This window comes from Notothenia rossii (assembly GCF_949606895.1).
Source record: "Notothenia rossii genome assembly, chromosome: 6".
Lineage (NCBI taxonomy): Eukaryota > Metazoa > Chordata > Actinopteri > Perciformes > Nototheniidae > Notothenia > Notothenia rossii.
The window spans coordinates 44,816,675-44,834,638 of NC_136909.1; the positions used below are offsets into that span (position 1 = coordinate 44,816,675).

The 17,964-nt window shown below is 40.8% G+C and overlaps 1 protein-coding gene across 1 annotated transcript in view; it reads left to right on the plus strand.

The window, feature by feature from the left end:
- Nucleotides 1-17,440, plus strand: part of stxbp1b (syntaxin binding protein 1b) — a 41,897-nt gene extending 24,457 nt beyond the window's left edge. Inside the window, exons 7-20 of the mRNA XM_079686843.1 lie at nucleotides 5,008-5,156; nucleotides 5,524-5,608; nucleotides 7,513-7,643; nucleotides 8,321-8,428; nucleotides 8,535-8,595; nucleotides 8,968-9,033; nucleotides 9,263-9,343; nucleotides 10,491-10,629; nucleotides 10,832-10,941; nucleotides 11,279-11,380; nucleotides 12,209-12,294; nucleotides 12,447-12,601; nucleotides 13,225-13,366; nucleotides 16,788-17,440. Of these exons, the coding sequence (XP_079542969.1) occupies nucleotides 5,008-5,156; nucleotides 5,524-5,608; nucleotides 7,513-7,643; nucleotides 8,321-8,428; nucleotides 8,535-8,595; nucleotides 8,968-9,033; nucleotides 9,263-9,343; nucleotides 10,491-10,629; nucleotides 10,832-10,941; nucleotides 11,279-11,380; nucleotides 12,209-12,294; nucleotides 12,447-12,601; nucleotides 13,225-13,352 (1,401 nt within the window). The 3' untranslated portion in view covers nucleotides 13,353-13,366; nucleotides 16,788-17,440. The remainder of the gene's footprint in view (nucleotides 1-5,007; nucleotides 5,157-5,523; nucleotides 5,609-7,512; nucleotides 7,644-8,320; nucleotides 8,429-8,534; nucleotides 8,596-8,967; nucleotides 9,034-9,262; nucleotides 9,344-10,490; nucleotides 10,630-10,831; nucleotides 10,942-11,278; nucleotides 11,381-12,208; nucleotides 12,295-12,446; nucleotides 12,602-13,224; nucleotides 13,367-16,787) is intronic.
- Nucleotides 17,441-17,964: the final 524 nt, after the last annotated feature.

A 17,964-nucleotide genomic window follows, 5' to 3' on the forward strand; every position in this document is an offset into this window, starting at 1 on the left:
TGCCGTTTCATTCAGACTGTTTAAAAAACGGTAACAACGGATTATTTTTCTTAGCGGATGCATGTCAATTTAAATCAATACATACAACTATTTTTTAAATCAATAAAAACATTTTCGAAATCCATAAAAGCATTTCAATTAATATTGGGAGTCATGTGGGATAATTTGCAGCGACTTGTTCCTTATGGGGAAAATAACACCCTTCATGCTGGTCAAGATCCCTCCGCTACGCGTCGGGATCCTGATCTGCCGACGAGGCTCCATTAAAATATAAATATTTTTAGTGAATTACTGAGTTTAGGCACGTTAATAACGTTTTAATGAAGTTGAATACAGTATATTCATATGTGTCAGTGATTTCATGTCAATTCGGCGAACATAAACATAAATGATCGTGGTGAAGATGATGATTAAATTAGGATTACAAATCGAGAGCCGGGCTGCATTTCCTCCAGTTCGTTTTTTTCGACTAAACAACATTTTTTTCTTAAATAACAACATGGTGATGTTTTGTAAATGATTACATGTCTCTTATTTAGCACAGTAGTATGATATCCGTGACATATGAATCTTAACAAAGTTCCGCTGTACATCCAGCGTACTGTATCTGACTTTATTTCACATAAGCTCCAGTGTGGAACCCCACTGCACCCCCTGGTGGATCAATGATCCATTGCAGCTGGCTTCATTATACTTACATTTATTTATCACGGGGGAGGTCTCAAGTCAAGCTGGAGGTTTTCCCTTGAACAAGGGCAGATCACGTACCAATCACGGCCCTCGCGTTTCAAACTGTCTGAAATGAAGCGCTACATCTGTACACCAGTACTTGGAGTAGGTTCATGTCTCCGACTGCCTTTTCCATCAGTCGTTGAAAAGTTGCAGGGGCGCCTGTGATGCCTTGTGGCATCCTCTCGAACTGGTAAAAGCCTAGAGGACAGATGAAAGCTGTTTTTTCCTTGTCCTTCATAGCTATTTGATAATAGCCACTCCTTAAATCCAAGACAGAAAACCACTGACTACCGGATAGGCAGTCCAGAGCCTCATCGATGCGTGCTGTATGTGGTCAGGCACAGTATGGCTGTTGAGAGTACGGTAGTTGATGCACATCCTTACATCTCCATTCTTCTTCCTGACAATCATTATTGGTGACCTATATGGACTTTTAGACTCTTTGATTATGCCTGCTGCCAACAACTTCTGGATATCACACACGCACATCGTCAATATCAGCTAGAGCAATGCGCCTGGAACATTCACGAAATGGTCGTGGATCTGACGAATAGTGTGCTCCAATTCCTTGGCGAGTCCCACATCCAGTTCATCCAGAGAGAAGACATTTGCTCTCTTAGACAACTTCTGACGTAGCCTTGTTTTCCATTCTTCTGGAATAGGTGACTCTCCAAAGTCGATGGAACTAGCATTACATTCTTCAATCAGTGGCTGTTGTTTTGATGCTGTTGTAATAACATCAGTAACACAGAGATGACATAACACAGTGCCAACTGGTATAGTTGCATCTTTCAGCGACTCGTTCTGGACTAGGACTATGAATTGATTAACATCCACAGCAATGCTTGGTATCACCATGAGCTGCAACGTTACACCTGCCGGCAGAGGGTTTGTGAGAGAGGCTTCGACCATCAATATTTCATTGGGTAAGAGCTGCTTTATCTCAACCTTGCAGATGACTTTACCACTGCTTCCTGCAGGTAATGTCAGGGGTCCAGGGCCTTCCCACTTCACACATCCAACTTCATCATCCTCTTCTCCTTTCAGCTCTGTAGTCCTCATCTCTTTCTCTTTCTCAGTGCAAGTGTTGCATATCCCGAAAGTGTGGGCCACAAACGTATCTTCACACAGCTGAGCTAACCGCTTAGCAAGGCTTGCTTTGGTGTTGGTCCCTATGAGCACAGGTGTTTGATCTGGACCTGGTGGGTCAGGACAAATTAATGCCAGGGCGGATATAGCGGTTGGCGTTCCTGCCACTTTCTTTCGGAAACTCTAGGTCTACCACTATGTAGCCAAGGTACGGATAACTAGAGTCACCCAAGCCCCAGATGTCAAGTTTCTTCACTGGGGGAATCTGAGTGTCTGACAGATATCTCCTGTACCAGGATTCAAAGATAATGCTAACCCGAGATCCACTGTCTAATAGTGCATCACATAGGTGACCGTCCACTTTCACTGGCTCTAAGGATGGCGGCTCTATTAAACCTTCTGGTATGCCACAGGAGTCGAGCATGTCCACTGCGCTCTTCCTTACTGTACAGGATGTATTGTCCTTGGGTGCAGCTTCACCTGTAGTGTTGGTCTTGGCCTTTTTGAGAGCTTGAATAAGTCTCTGAATAACTTTGTTTTGATTTTCAGGGTTTCTGCATTTTCCTGCCATGTGCCCGTTTTCCCCACAGCGGTAACAGAAGCGTTCCTCTGAATCAGTTAAGGGTCGGTTTGGAATATGAACAGTCACTGCTGTAGCTGTAGTTCCAGCCTGAAGGGACATTTTTGAGTTTACTTTTTGTTGTAGCTGTTGCACTTGTTTTTTCAGAGCTACTACTTCTGAATCCAAATTAGTCTCTGTAGCTGGTTCTACGCTAACTGGCAGTTTTTCATTTCTCTCATCTTTGTCTTGATGGGAATGTATGGAGAGTGCTGCAAACATTGATTTTACTTCCTTAGTTTCAGTTCTCAAACTTTGTATTTCTGACTGTTTGTTTTCCACTTGAAGCTTAGCATGGACTGTACGCACTGATTGGTTCAGTTTTGCTCTGGAAGCTTCATACTCTTTTTCTGTGCGAATTTCACGCAGTAGTTCAAGAAAGGTTGGAGGGTTTGCCCTCCTCTCTCTCAGTCTTAGTTGAATTAACATCAAGTCAGCAGCTACTGCACCTTTAAGTAGTTGCTCGAGCTGTGCTTGATCTATACCACTGGCTGGAAGACCCCCTCTTTGTACTACTTTTGACAAGCATCGCTCTAATCTCCTCAAGAAATCAGACAGTTTCTCCCCAGATTGTTGTTGCTGCAGTCTAAAAGCAAAATACATATCGTGACCCGACTCTGCCAGTCCAAATGCACTTTCAAGAGCCTCCAAGCTTTTTTCTGGAGTAAGATCAGGGTCAGATAAGCGCACTGCTTTTATCACCTCTAGTGCTGGCCCCTTTAAGCTTTCCATTATTCTTCTCCTCTTTTCTTTTGGGGAGCAGTCACTCTCTTCAACCATCAGGTAAGCTTGCTCTAACCAATGGTCAAATTGTTCTTCCCCTGCTGGAGTAGGCATAGTAACTGAAAAGATACGCAGACGGCGATATCCTCCGCTCTCCATAGATGGTTTAGCTGATTTGTCTAACAGGTCACCAACAGCACGAAGGATGGATTCTGTGGAAGACTGACTGCTGTGTGAGTGTAATAGCTGTGTGTGTGTGTGTGTGTGTGTGTGTGTGTGTGTGTGTGTGTGTGTGTGTGTGTGTGTGTGTGTGTGTGTGTGTGTGTGTGTGTGTGTGTGTGTGTGTGTGTGTGTGTGTGTGTGTGTGTGTGTGTGTGTGTGTGTGTGTGTGTGTGTGTGTGTGTGTGTGTGTGTGTGTGTGTGTGTGTGTGTGTGTGTGTGTGTGTGTGTGTGTGTGTGTGTGTGTGTGTGTGTGTGTGTGTGTGTGTGTGTGTGTGATTCTATGCACAGCTCCCAGACGAGATTGCAGCATGTGCATTGATATCTTTAAACTATGCCGCCAAAACATAACATTCAGCCAATCAGCGTCGTCAAATCTGATGGTCACTGGGCGCCTATACGTCAGCGCCCGGTGCAGTCTGTGAGTTGTTTGGACTCGTATCCAAGGAGACAAAACAGGAAGCTTTCATTGACTCTGGAAGCTATCATTAGCAGCTAATGAAAACTCCGTATTTGACATAAAAATGGAATTATGAATTATCAATATTTTTTTCAAAGTGACAGACACATTGGATTAACCTATGGATTAACCTTCAGCCGCGTTTTTCTCGTTCTTTTATCAGAATAACAGCTAAAGTGAGCATATCTCCGTGTTTTGCTCCCTAAAGCTACGTCGTGTGATGTCTGTATTTGCTTCCCCTGTCGCGAGTTCTGATCGCTCAGTGATGATACTTATAATTCTAGAATCTGTGGAATCTCAGCTTGTTAGCTAAGCTTTTTTTTGCATATCCTATAAGTATATCGATTGATTTATACCTAGAGTGCGTTAGCATTCTTTTCGCTCAGGGCTCATTTAGACGCTTCTTGTGAGACTTGTGTTTTGTTTTGGTAAACATGGTTCATATCATCAGTTAGCTGAGTTTCTTCCCGTTAACTGAGTAGGACACATGAATAGTTTATTACATTTTAAGAAGCCCTGAGACACAGTTTTGTGAGAAAGAAAACGAGGGAAAAAAGCCCCTTAACAGGTTAAATGGGAATTAAATCATTTTAAGTAATTTTGAGTGTTCCCAAAGCCCCGGTGTTCTGCAGTTTGTGTGGGCCTACTGTAGTGTTGCACAGTTTATACTGTAGAAACTATGTCCAGGACAAGGTGTTAGGAAGTTTTGGAAGATTCATAGCTAACCACACTGAAGATTATGGAGGTATTGATCAGTCTTCTCATATTTTTAAGCCTCAATTTGTCCTTTCCCCCCCCACCCCCCCTCCTCTAACATCACCAGAAGTCATAATTTAAGGGGTCTTTTCTCAATTCTTTTTACGGGGGGAGCATCCCCCCCGGACCCCCCTAGTATTGTTTGGTCACCATTTCCACAGCCCCACCTAAAATATTTTCCAACATCCACCACTGATACCAGGCAATTTGTTTTATATTGTGCAAGAGAAAGAGAGAACAAATGATCAGAATAACAATAATGATTCAAATTCTGCAAATAGATCAATTCAATAAATGCAGGTTAAGCTCTTTGTAGACGAAAAGTGCAGTGTGAGAGTTGAAGTGTTGGGCAGCAGAAAGCAGCTGAGATCAGATCTCATGTTTGTGTCTCTGTAATGTCTTCTGTCAGGTCTTCTCTCTGGACAAAACTGATGCGTTTCAGGACTTCTACAGCCCCTTCAAGGCTGACGTGAAGAACAACATGCTGGAGCGCTGTGCTGAGCAGATGGCCACCCTATGTGTCACGCTCAAAGAGTACCCTGGAGTCCGCTACAGAGGGTGAGCCCAGCAACACTCTTGCATTGTCTTGTTTTTGTGCCATTATGTTACAAATGTTAATGAACTTTTATATATAGCATTAGTGCATTTGGTGTCTCTTGCCTCTGCCATTTTTTCTTAATGAGTGGATATCTATAAGGATGTCCAGCCTACTTTCCTTTCTTTGAAGTTACTCACATGCAAAGCCAATTCTGTGTGGCTTATTCACCTTAACCTGCAGAGTGAACCAGTATTTTGAATTTGCCTATTCTTAATTTCATAATTATCTAACAAGTTGTATTCTGTGGTACTGTCACAAAACCTGCTTGTCTGAAGCACTGCAGCAGTAAATGAAGCAGTTTTTGTGTGATGCTGTGTGTCGGCTTAGGGATTACAAAGACTGTGCAGTCCTGGCTCAGATGCTTCAGGAGAAGCTCGACGGCTACAAGGCTGATGACCCTACCTTGGGAGAGGTAGGGAAGTGGCGATAAATTACTTAGTTATTAATGGTAAACAATGTGTATATTTATATGTGTTCATAATGTCCTATAAGACAAACATCATTCCACAATAATCTGGCACAGAGGTATGTGACATGAATCCTCCCCCAATGGGGATATTTCAAACATATAATATCAATTTCTTGATATGATCAGACTTCAGTTGCACCGAGTAGAAATGGTATGTTGCATCACATGATTGACTGGCCGTTATTAGAGGCCATCAGTATCATAGGTGTGGTGGTTATAGTTATGATATTTGATTTATTTATTTAATAGGGACACTTCACATCAATAAACGTTAGCCAAGAGGCTGGTCTTCCTTTTGCGTCATTTTTATCCTGTGTTAAATCTTAAGTCAACTGTGAGTTGCCTGCCTAAGCATATGTCACTTGGTAATTACATTTTTTAAATAAAACACTTGGGGATACGTATTTGAATCACAACCATGAGTCTAACAACATAGGTTTGGTGCCTAAACCTAATAACATAATGAATTATTATTAAATAAAGTTGCTTATGCACATTTCGTCCCACCGGAGTAGTTAACATGCTATATTAAAGGCAACCTCCTGGGAACCGAGGAAAAAAAGTGTCTTCCAATTTCCTTTTTTGTTGGTTTCCTACCTATTTAGGGTTAAAAAAACATCTTGCAATTTAGACTTTTTTAATTTAATTTGTAAATGTTACAGTATGTCCACTGTAGAGGATGTCGGGACCATTTTATTTTAAAAAGACAGCCAAAATTAACAGATAGACTATGTAACATATCATGGTTATAGAGTGACATGAATACAATAATACATTCACCTTTATTTAAAACCTGAATAAGTAATTGATCTGAACATTGCTATTTATTTGGTCACTAAAAAACTAGTTTGGTTTTTGGTGAACCTTTCCAGATCTTCAAAGACTTTGTAGTCAATGTAGTGGGGAAAGTACCTCATTGACTCCAGTCGGCACGGGCTGTAGGGTCATCTTGACTAGTTTGATGGATGTGGTCTCCATTTGACCATGCTCATAGAAACAAAGCTTGCATTCCTGAGGCAATTCTCATTGTTCATGGCTCCACTTAAAATAAAAACAACAATAAGACATACGTGCTACTCTTGGCCCACAGAGGGCCATGTCTTTCCAGCTCGTCCCTATCTGTCTCTCTGTCTGTATCTGTGCGCTCATGGAGCCTCCTGCATCTTTCCCCCCTTCTTCTTGACCCTCTTCTATCCCAGGTGTGAAATCCTCATCTCGCTCATCATCTGAGAGTTCAACATCTTAATCTCCCTTAACTATCTGGTACAGAAAATGTCTGCTTCAGTTCCGTCTCCTGCAACAATATTGAGTCATAAAGTCCACAAAGATGGTCCTGACGTCCACTAGAATGGACATTTATGAAAGGGCTGTTATTTGAAAACTTTCAGAACTATTTATATGGTTCCTCACATGTTAATAAACGAGAACATGTATGATTTTCATGGTAAAAATGACAATTATTCAACAATATTTGACTTCTCCTCCTGCTTCTATAACATTTTGTTTTTGGTATGCCAGCCATTTTGGATGAAAAGAAAGGGGAACTTCCCAGCATGCAATTTTAACCAATGAAATATCACTGGAAAGACAAGAATGTCCTCTGTACGGTACATCAGGGATTGATAGAGTAGCTCAAAAGAGTCAAAGGAGATGCATGTTAACAAAATGTCCACTACAGTGGACATTTTCAATGGGCTGGGTCCCAGGAGGTTAAACGGCCATTCAATGGGCTGCTAACATGGGAAATGAGAACATGGGAAATGTGGCAATGTGAGTCAAGTACAATGTGTGGCATACTGTACCTCCACAATGTGTGTAGTGTTTCTTTTCTGCTCTGATGCCTTCAGGGTCCAGACAAGTCTCGTACTCAGCTGCTCATATTGGACCGTAGCTTTGATCCCGTGACGCCCATCCTGCATGAGCTCACCCTTCAGGCCATGTCCTACGACCTGCTGGGCATCGAGAACGACGTGTACAGGTCAGACTCTACACAGGAACAGCTGGGAGTCATAGCATTGTCCATATCTGTATTTGAATGTATTCATTGTCGTGAACGTCACTTAGTTTGGGTATACTCAGTGGTGGGAAGTAACTAAGCACATTACTTTTAGTACTGTACTTAAGTAAAATGTTGAGGTACTTGCACTTTACTTGAGTATTTCCATGATATGTTACTTTGTACTTCAATTCAATTCAGAGGTAAATAGTGTACTTTTATTCCACTAAATGTATGTAGTACCTTAAGTTACTTTGCTAATACAGATTAATGATCAAGCAGTATACAAAGTCATTCAAACTAGCCACACCTTTACCAGCTTTGAGAACACTTTAGTGATCAATAATTATAAAACATATCGCATATATTATTCTGAAATGGACCCGGATCGAATGGATCTGCAAAATGACTACTTTTACTTTTGGTACTTTAAGTATATGTTGATGCTAAAACCTTTGTACTTTAATGGAGTAACATTTTGAATGCAGGACTCTTACTTGTAACTCTGGTACTTTTACTTAAGTACAATATCTGAGTTCCAAAAACCACAAAACAATAGTGCACTGCACAACATAAAGAGAACATGTTCTTCAGTTATTAGATTCTCTCTTTCAGATGCACTCATACTGTTTGTAAACCTCTCTTGCCCTCTCTATCAGTTTTGAGACCAGTGGAATGGGAGAGACGAGGACAAAGGAGGTCTTGCTAGATGAGGATGATGACCTGTGGCTGACTCTGAGACACAAACACATTGCAGAAGTGTCAACGTGAGGGCTTTTGAATTTCTCCTCACACATGCACACCCCCACAGCTCCGTCGCAAAGCCTCCTCCCTTATTTTCCTCGTCCATTTCTGTCTTGTGTGTCTGCACAGGGCTGTGACTCGCTCTCTGAAAGAATTCTCTGCCAGCAAGAAGATGAATACTGGAGAAAAGGTAGAGCACACACACACACACACACACACACACACACACACACACACACACACACACACACACACACACACACACACACACACACACACACACACACACACACACACACACACACACACACACACACACACACACACACACACACACACACACACACACACACACACTCACTCACTCACTCACTCTCACACTCTCACACTCTCACACACACACATACATACACACACACACACACACACACGACTGAAGAGCCCAAGTATCAGACCCTGTAGGTGGCACTAGAACAGAGCATTTCAGATTGAGGCCAACAAACTTAGACCTGGATATCACTCACACCATCACTAAAGTGTATCACTCCTCTGCGTCTTTCAGACCACCATGAAGGAACTGGCTCAGATGCTGAAGAAGATGCCTCAGTATCAGAAAGAGCTCAGCAAGGTAAGTGCTGGCGTGTTTGTGAGCATAGACAGTTACATCATGTTATGTATACACTATATATATGTGTATTAAACACACATGTTGTATATCCAAGGCCTGGAAGCGGTCAACTTTATTGTGCAGATTTCCAAAAGTGTATTTATGAACCCTGAAACAAAGCCTGTTTTTTGTGTTTGTGCTGAGTTTGCTCTGTGTCACTAACATCAGCTCTCTTCTCTGGCCTATTCAGTATTCAACCCATCTGCATTTGGCTGAAGACTGTATGAACCGCTACCAGGGCACTGTGGACAAACTCTGTCGTATAGAGCAGGTAAATCAGACAGACGTTTTGAATTAGATCTGTTTCCAGAGTAATAGTGTGGAAATTAAGGAACTCAGCTCTGAACGGCATTACACAATATGAAAAGATATGAACAGATACAGTCTGAAAGTAGAAGGCACTCGGAGGGTGCAGACCGTGATGCACTAACATGCTGATTGGATCATTTCATGATTTGGAGAGTCATTCTTCCAAATGTGGCGTGTTCATGCGCTATATTATAATTTGGAAACAAAATGGACTCCAAAAAGATGTGTTGTATTTACTGCTCACAGCTGTTTCTGATAGTTGTTGTTCAGACTTGAGGGGGTGTCCACATGAATTTCACCAGTTTCATGATCATCACACCTAATGGAACTTATCCCTGACAGACAGTTGTATTCACCATCTTGGATGTCTGAATAGCATTATTAACTACTCAGAGGAGCAGTGTGCAGGATTAAAAGGGGCAAAAGTTAAATGTATTATTCATTGTTATACTTTTAACTTTTAGTCATAACCAAAAGAATGAGATTGCGAATGGCCGGCATCTCCCTTAGTCTTGAGGTGAGCAGCTCAGTACTCTGGGAGGGGCTCGGAGTAGAGCCGCTGCTTCTTCGCATACAAAGGAGGCTCCACAGTGCCGGCCTGCCCCATGGATGTATACAGAGAACTGGATTATTGTTGGAGGTGGGACACAGAAATGGCTGCCTCTAGAGAGAGAGAAAGAGTCTCCATTCTGCAGAGTCACTTCCGCTCTCGGATCAGTCATATGAGTTTTACAGCTGTTAGACCCTAATAATTTAAATGATGGCTTACACAGTGTTCGTACTGGGTATCCTCATAGCTCATCTTTTTATAGTCGTCTCTTGGCCGATATAAGACAAACCCCATTGGAAACATGACATGCTGCCCCCTTTTTCTTTGGAGCATGTGGCCAGACAGCACACATTGCACCTTTTTAAAGCGTGCAGATGAATTTGATTTAGACTCGTGCTGAGTGTTCTCCTCGTGTGTTGATAGGATGAGACCGCTCCCTGATGACTCCACATACAGGCTCTTCTCTAACTTCTAAGCTACATTTCTGTACAGAACTTCTTATCAGTATTGTTCAAACGGAACTTAAGTTAAGCTTTGCTTTCTTCTGACTATCTTCAAGGATTTGGCAATGGGCATAGATGCAGAGGGGGAGAAGATCAAGGATCCCATGAGGCTCATTGTACCCATTCTACTGGATGCCAACGTCACTGTGTCGGACAAAATCCGCATTATCCTGCTCTACATTTTCCTTAAGAATGGTCAGATATTCACTGTTCCTAATGTTTTTCACATCGAATCCTTCCGAGGTTTATTTCTCCTTTATAATGACAAAAGCAGAAAGGAACAGTAAGAGTGCTAAATGTGCATGCAATCACATTTCTTTTGTTTCTCCACCGTTGTTCACTTTTAGTTTTCCTCCTTGGTGCATGCTGCATGTGTTAATGTCTGTATGTGTGCCAGGTGTGACTGAGGAGAACCTGTGTAAACTCCTTCAGCATGCTAACATCCCACCAGAGGACAGTGACATCATTTCCAACATGGCCCACATGGGCATTCCCATTGTCTCTGAGGTGAGCCGAGTGTCTCATCATGAACCGAATGAAGCTTTGTCTCAAGCCGGATCCTGTCTTGACATGTCATCAAATCCCTCATACTTCTTATATTGCATAATATAGAAAGTCTTAAGCTTGTCTTATTCTCAACATTTTTTAAATGGAATTGTGTGAATAACAATGTGAGACCCCTACACAAAAGCACATTAAATATTGTTAACTTGTTTATTATATTTGAAGACCAGTCATTATCAGAGTCTCTTGTCCTTGCTGCTGGTGTTCTGTATTCTGTCTGTGGCATTTAGCCCCAAAAGTAATAACCTCCACCAGCGTGATCAGCTTTGTTTCTTCAAAGGTGATCGTGAAGAAAGCCAAGAAGCCGGATCGTAAGGAGCGAGTCAGTGAGCAGACCTACCAGCTGTCCCGCTGGACGCCTCTAGTCAAGGACCTCATTGAGGTACTTCTCACGCTATTATCAGACATTATGCAGTAACTTCACGCTTCAATAACAGTTATTAATGTTATACAAAGTTCTGATTTCACATTAGTTTCTCAAACTAAATAATGTGGCCTTCAATTGGGTAGTGTGTCAAATAAGAAAATTAGAGCATAGTCTTTTCATATTAGTGATATACCGTATTATGTTTGGCTTGGTCATCTTGAAAACCTTCTGACAGTTTGAGCTGACACGCCTACTTCTCTTTGATGAGGCTTAGCCCCATATGGACTGGATATATGTCTCTCGTTGGGTGATTTTAACATGAACTGTTCTGGTCAGTAACTTTTGACATGTGATGATTAACAATAATAACAGCCATAATTACATACAGAGAGCCAGAGCTTTGGATAATATCAGCTGAGTTGCTCCACTCGATGACTGTTGTTTACTGTTTGGTTTGCAGACCTTTTAGTTGTTGTTTGGTGATTAACACAAGCTATTTTTTAGCCATTAGCCTCTACGCTATTGCCTAGCAAGTGTTGACAGACACTTTGGCACACTAGATCAATGGTAAGAGACACTGAATCAAGAACAACATGTTTGGATAGTGAGTACCTGACTGTAGAGTAGCTGAGATGAACCTTACTTTTCCCTGGTGCATTCAGACAGCACAGCTACTGTGGGAAATTGAAACTAGTTTCCATATGGTATGGTTTAGGGATGGAATATTTGACTAACCATCCTCCCTGTGATGTTAATCCCGTCTAAATGTGGCTTTATTTTTTGGAAAAATGTGTAACATGCTTGTGTCTGTCTTGCAAACTGAATTGAAATGTGTTCCCACAGGATGCCATTGAGGAAAAACTTGACCCGAAGCAGTACCCGTACATCTCCCAGCGACAAGCATCTTCCAAAACCAGTGCTCCATCAAGGTGTGTGTTCTTCAATACATGGAGCTTACACTTTGTGTAACGCTTTAAAATACAATGAATTGCTTTTATAACTTTATAATTAACTTAGTAGATGTGAACAATGCAGTTATTTTGCAGTTAAAGCTTCTGTATGCTTGTTTTACATCTTCCAGTGCTCGCTATGGTAACTGGCATAAGAACAGGGGCCCCACAGAGATGAAGACAGGGCCCAGGATCATCGTTTTTATTATTGGAGGGATGACGTACAGTGAGATGCGCTGTGTGTATGAGGTCACACAGGCCAATGGGAAGTGGGAGGCTGTGATCGGTGAGTTCACTGGACAGAAGTCCGTACACTCTACTGAAGAGTACACAACATGTTTGGAATAACCATTTGTATATGACATTACATTGTTAAATCTAGAATGTTATTCCTATCAAGGTGTCTAAAACTCCATTTCAACATTACTGCTACATTTTGTTGCATACATCGACTAAATATAGTTTAAATGCTATAATAATAATAATTTGTATACTGTAAATTCAGAAAAGGTTTCAGCTAGTGAAGTATAGATGCTTAGTTTAATTCGAAAAGATTATATACAATGACACAATATCCTCATAGTTCTCTGGGTTGTATTATTCATTATTGTTCTTAATGTGGTTTCAAATGTTGGCTCCAGCCTTGGCTGACATGCTCTTGGATAAATCAGTGTTTGGACCCTTTATAAGGGTCTTTGTGGATATGGAAAAGTTTCCTGTGAAGCTTGACTTCAATGTTACACTGACTCCTGAGACAGTCCTATTTATTAGTAACCTGTAACTTTGAATACCCACTGTGAATTTAATATTGTTGTTGTCATGATCAGTTTAATATATTATGTTTATTACGTGATAAACCAAGATTCAGGATTGAGTCCTTGCTAAGCTTTCAGGCTGTTCTCCCCATAGGTTCCACCCATATTCTGACCCCCCCGAAGTACCTAAAGGAACTACAGCACCCAGACTTCCTTGACCCCAACGCCCCTCCAGAGGGCACAGAGGGCACAGAGGGCCCAGAGGAGCCGCCTGCAGAATGAAAACACATTTGGAAGTAAATACGCAAATCATGCCGTGGTCTGTAAATCCCTGTTTGCCAACCCCCCCCCACCCAGTGAGCCATTGATCCCTGCTCCAGCTGAGCCTGGTCCTCCTGCTCCATATCTATATCTTGAAGCAATATGACAGCATTTTGGGCTTACCTCTCAGAGAATATATTCTCTAATAACGTGCATGTCTCTATAGTGGCTCACTGTCTCTACTGCTCCCTGCTAACTCTGCATATACTGTACATGCTGTTGGCAAGATGAGAACTTGGAGCACATACAGCTGACTAAATTTATATAGTGATGATCTAATCGTAAAGACCACTCAAAGGGCTTTTCCACTCATTCACTGGAGGCCGAGGCTGTCACAAGGTGCCGTGTGATCAGGAGAGAGGACCAATCACAATCATCAGCCATCAGGAGCACTGTACAGTTCATTACCCTGTCAAAGGACATTTTAACATGTTGACTGCATTGGCTGGGGATTGAAAGTATTCCATGTTTCAGTTTTTACAAAGATAGTTTTATGACCAGGGACCAGTGAATGTTTTTGTTTGATTTCCGAGTTAAGCAGTAAAGTAGAATTACATGTGTTCACTTAGTGGTAAAGTGTGGCTCTGTGTTCCCTCCCCAGTCAGTAGAAAGACTGAGCAGCAAACATACAGTGAGTGCAGAATGACTCCATGCCTACATAGTTGTATATCTTTTGGCATTATGCTCTTGTTCCAGGGGCTGTAGTCAAGCAGTACTTGACTCTCTTTGTGCTCTCATTGAACAGTATGTCCCTTACGGCCCGTCCACACAGCAGCTTTAAAAAAATCTTCCAACGCTTCTCTGCCCATTCACTTTGAATGGGGTGACGTCACTTTGCCTCGCTTTTCGCCAAACTGCATTGTGGGGAAGCAAAGCGGAATTCCTTGATTTTATTTTATTTATTATTTATTTTAGATTTTATTGATCTGTGTGAATCTTTGCTGTACTGTTTTTTTCACGCTTACCCTGTTGCTGCTTTGTACAACCGATTTTCCCCTCGGGGATTAATAAAGGTTCATTTTATCTTATCTTATCTTATTTCCAGGATTTTCAGGATTCAAAAGTTGAGCAATGTTCAACTTTTGAAGCTGAGGTGGAAGCGTCAGCCAATCAAATCCCGTTTATGCAAATCTGACAGTACAAGCGCTAGCCAATCAAACCGCGTGTAAGCTGGGAGAGACATACCACAGTTCATTTCCTCATATTCCAAATGAGAAATTACGGTAGCAAATCACCCGGTTCTTTACGACCAGAACTATTTACCGGGATACAAACCGGATGAACCAGGCATGGAGGGAGGTGGCAGAGACAGTGGGTGAAACTGGTAGGTTTTCGCCTGTTCGGGGATTTTATATCCAGTTTACTTCGTTTTAACATTGCTATTGCTTTGTATGTCGGGGCGGGAGATGTATGTGAATTAGGTTAGATAACCAGATGAGATTCAGGGAGTATGGCTGTAAATGAAAGCTGCTTACAGAGTATACTGGGACACAGATATAACAAAACATGCTTTGACCTTTTCTGTGGATATTCTAGAAGCTGCCCTCTACCAATCATCTCTTTTCCTTAGTTTGTGTGTTGTTCCTGTAGAGATTCAGTTTGCTTTTGTTTTTTTTGTGTTTGACCATTATGATGTGATTGATTATTGTTGTGTAGTGATTCTCTTTAACTAGTAATCCACTGTATGAAGAGAGATGTCAATATTATGACGAGTATGTTCTTGTACGTTCAAATGGATGAACAAAACTCACAGGATGTGAGTTAGCTAATAAACTGCTTCCATATAGCTCTTCCCTTGGTTGTTTTTAATGTCTCTCCTGTTTGGTCTGAATGAATAGGAAACGCTCATTAGCTCTTCAAAGTACAATGTGATAGTGTATTCAAGAAGAAGTCGAGTCACAAATGTGTCTTTATCTTTGCGTATAACACCCTCTATCCTTTTACAGAGTTTTAAAGCAAATTCATTTAGTTTACAGAATTCAGGTCAGTGTTTTTAGTCAACATATAAAGTCATGCAACATTAACCTGGCACTCTCGTGATATACTATAACCAATCATGACAACCATAAAGATGGAAATGTTTAAGTGAAGTTCAAGTACCTCAACAATGAACTCAACATTTCATTTGGTTCAAAGCTGCTGTGTGGACGGGCCGTTAGTGCCCACTGGACGAGAAAAAGCAAACGTTTCTGAGAAGCATACTTCCCCTTCCCTTATCTGCTCAGAAACCATGAGATTCCAGCATTAGTGTCTGAACACAAGTAAATCAACAGTTGAACAGCCATAATATAAGGAGAAATATACACAAGCACTCAGATAATAATGCTTCCACCATGGCTGTACTATCCTCTATATGAGTAACCAACATCTTGCATGTTAAGCTTAAAACGTAGACTCATTTGCACAAAACGTCAACAAAACTAATGTTCAAAATCATGCTGCAATAATATAATCCTTGAAAGATGAAATATGCAGTTCATTTGAGTTTACTTTTGGCAATATTGGTGATCAAATAAATAACATTCTTTCGGCATCAAAATATGATGGATCGGAGGAATTAAAAATAGGAAGATGTGATATATGGTGTGTCTTTGGTGAATAGATGAGAGAAGCATCTGTTTATATTTGGTCTCATTTTCATTGTTTTGTTCAACATTTCTATCAGTCAAACTGATGTGTCCCTACACAGTGCCATTAATGCCACCAAGTTAACATACTATTATTAAACAATACAATCATTAATAAACAGTCACACTTTATTTTGTGTTAAAACTGACAGGGAGTGCACCTGAAATGTCACTAAGAATTCACGGTTGCATCAGGAAACTGTGTACACTAGCATGGTAGCAACCAGTTATGCTATATGGGCCCCAAAGACATGAAATGATGTGCCCATTGAGCATCTAGAGTTATCTATATAAGTTATAAGTTACTCTTCTTTACAATATCCATAGTAAACTAACATGGATATTTAAACTTACAGTACAGGATAATATAACTGGCTGTTTAACCTGGGTTTGAATCAAGAATATATTGTTGTTGAATTTTATTCGATGATTTAAAAAAACACCTGATTATTTTTTGCCAATGCTTTTGAAGTTCTCAGTTACTGTGACGTGTTAGCAATTGTCCATGACGGATGTAATTCCTGGAGTTACCGGGCAGTTCAGGTGCTCGCCCAGTCACTCTATGGTTAATAAAGCATAATAAACTGAAATGATCCTTTAATCAAAAAGGAAAAACCCATGTATGATTTTGTTTATTATAGTGTTCTGAGTTGACAAACAGATAATAAAAAGGGGCTTTCCTTTGATGATGTCTATGTTATTATCATTACAATACTTCTCTAAGGTAATTCGACTAAAATGTGATCATCCCACATGTTCTGTCTTCCAGGATCCCTGCATCTTCACCCCTTCTCGCCTTCTGAAAGCCCTCAAAGACTTGGAGCAGTGGTCCGTCATCAGCCCTCAGCATACACAGCAGACCCCCCCAGCATGATGCATCACATACATGTTGTTTAAGATTCAGTTGTTGTTTACTCATAAAACACAACTATTTTTAAGATTTATGACTGTGTTGATGTTGATCACATTTTGTCCGACAATATTTAAATTCTTTGTAATGTTGTCTACTGTCTATTGTGGGAAGTTATTTTTGGGAAAATAGATGTATGTGAATTAGGTTAGATGACCAGATGAGATTCAGGGAGTATGTCTGTAAATGAAAGCTGCTTACAGAGTATACTGGGACACAGATATAACAAAACATGCTTTGACCTTTTCTGTGGATATTCTAGAAGCTGCCCTCTACCAATCATCTATTTTCCTTAGTTTGTGTGTTGTTCCTGTAGAGATTCAGTTTGCTTTTGTTTTTTTTGTGTTTGACCATTATGATGTGATTGATTATTGTTGTGTAGTGATTCTCTTTAACTAGTAATCCACTGTATGAAGAGAGATGTCAGTATTATGACGAGTATGTTCTTGTACGTTCAAATGGATGAACAAAACTCACAGGATGTGAGTTAGCTAATAAACTGCTTCCATATAGCTCTTCCCTTGGTTGTTTTTAATGTCTCTCCTGTGTGGTCTGAATGAATAGGAAACGCTCATTAGCTCTCCAAAGTACAATGTGAGAGTGTATTCAAGAAGAAGTCGAGTCACAAATGTGTCTTTATCTTTGCGTATAACACCCTCTATCCTTTTACAGAGTTTTAAAGCAAATTGATTTAGTTTACAGAGTTCAGGTCAGTGTTTTTAGTCAACATATAAAGTCATGCAACATTAACCTGGCACTCTCGTGATATACTATAACCAATCATGACAACCATAAAGATGGAAATGTTTAAGTGAAGTTCAAGTACCTCAACAATGAACTCAACATTTCATTTGGTATAAACTCATGAATATTAGTCAGAATACATCACCATAATTCTGTCATCAGTCATGGTACATTGAGTATTTAGGATATTAGTCTTGTTAAATAATACTCTCCGAAAGGACAGCTGTTACTCGCCATGTAGCCACTGGGGGGAGCCTTTGCCAAACTAAAGCTAAAGAAAGCTGTTAAAGCT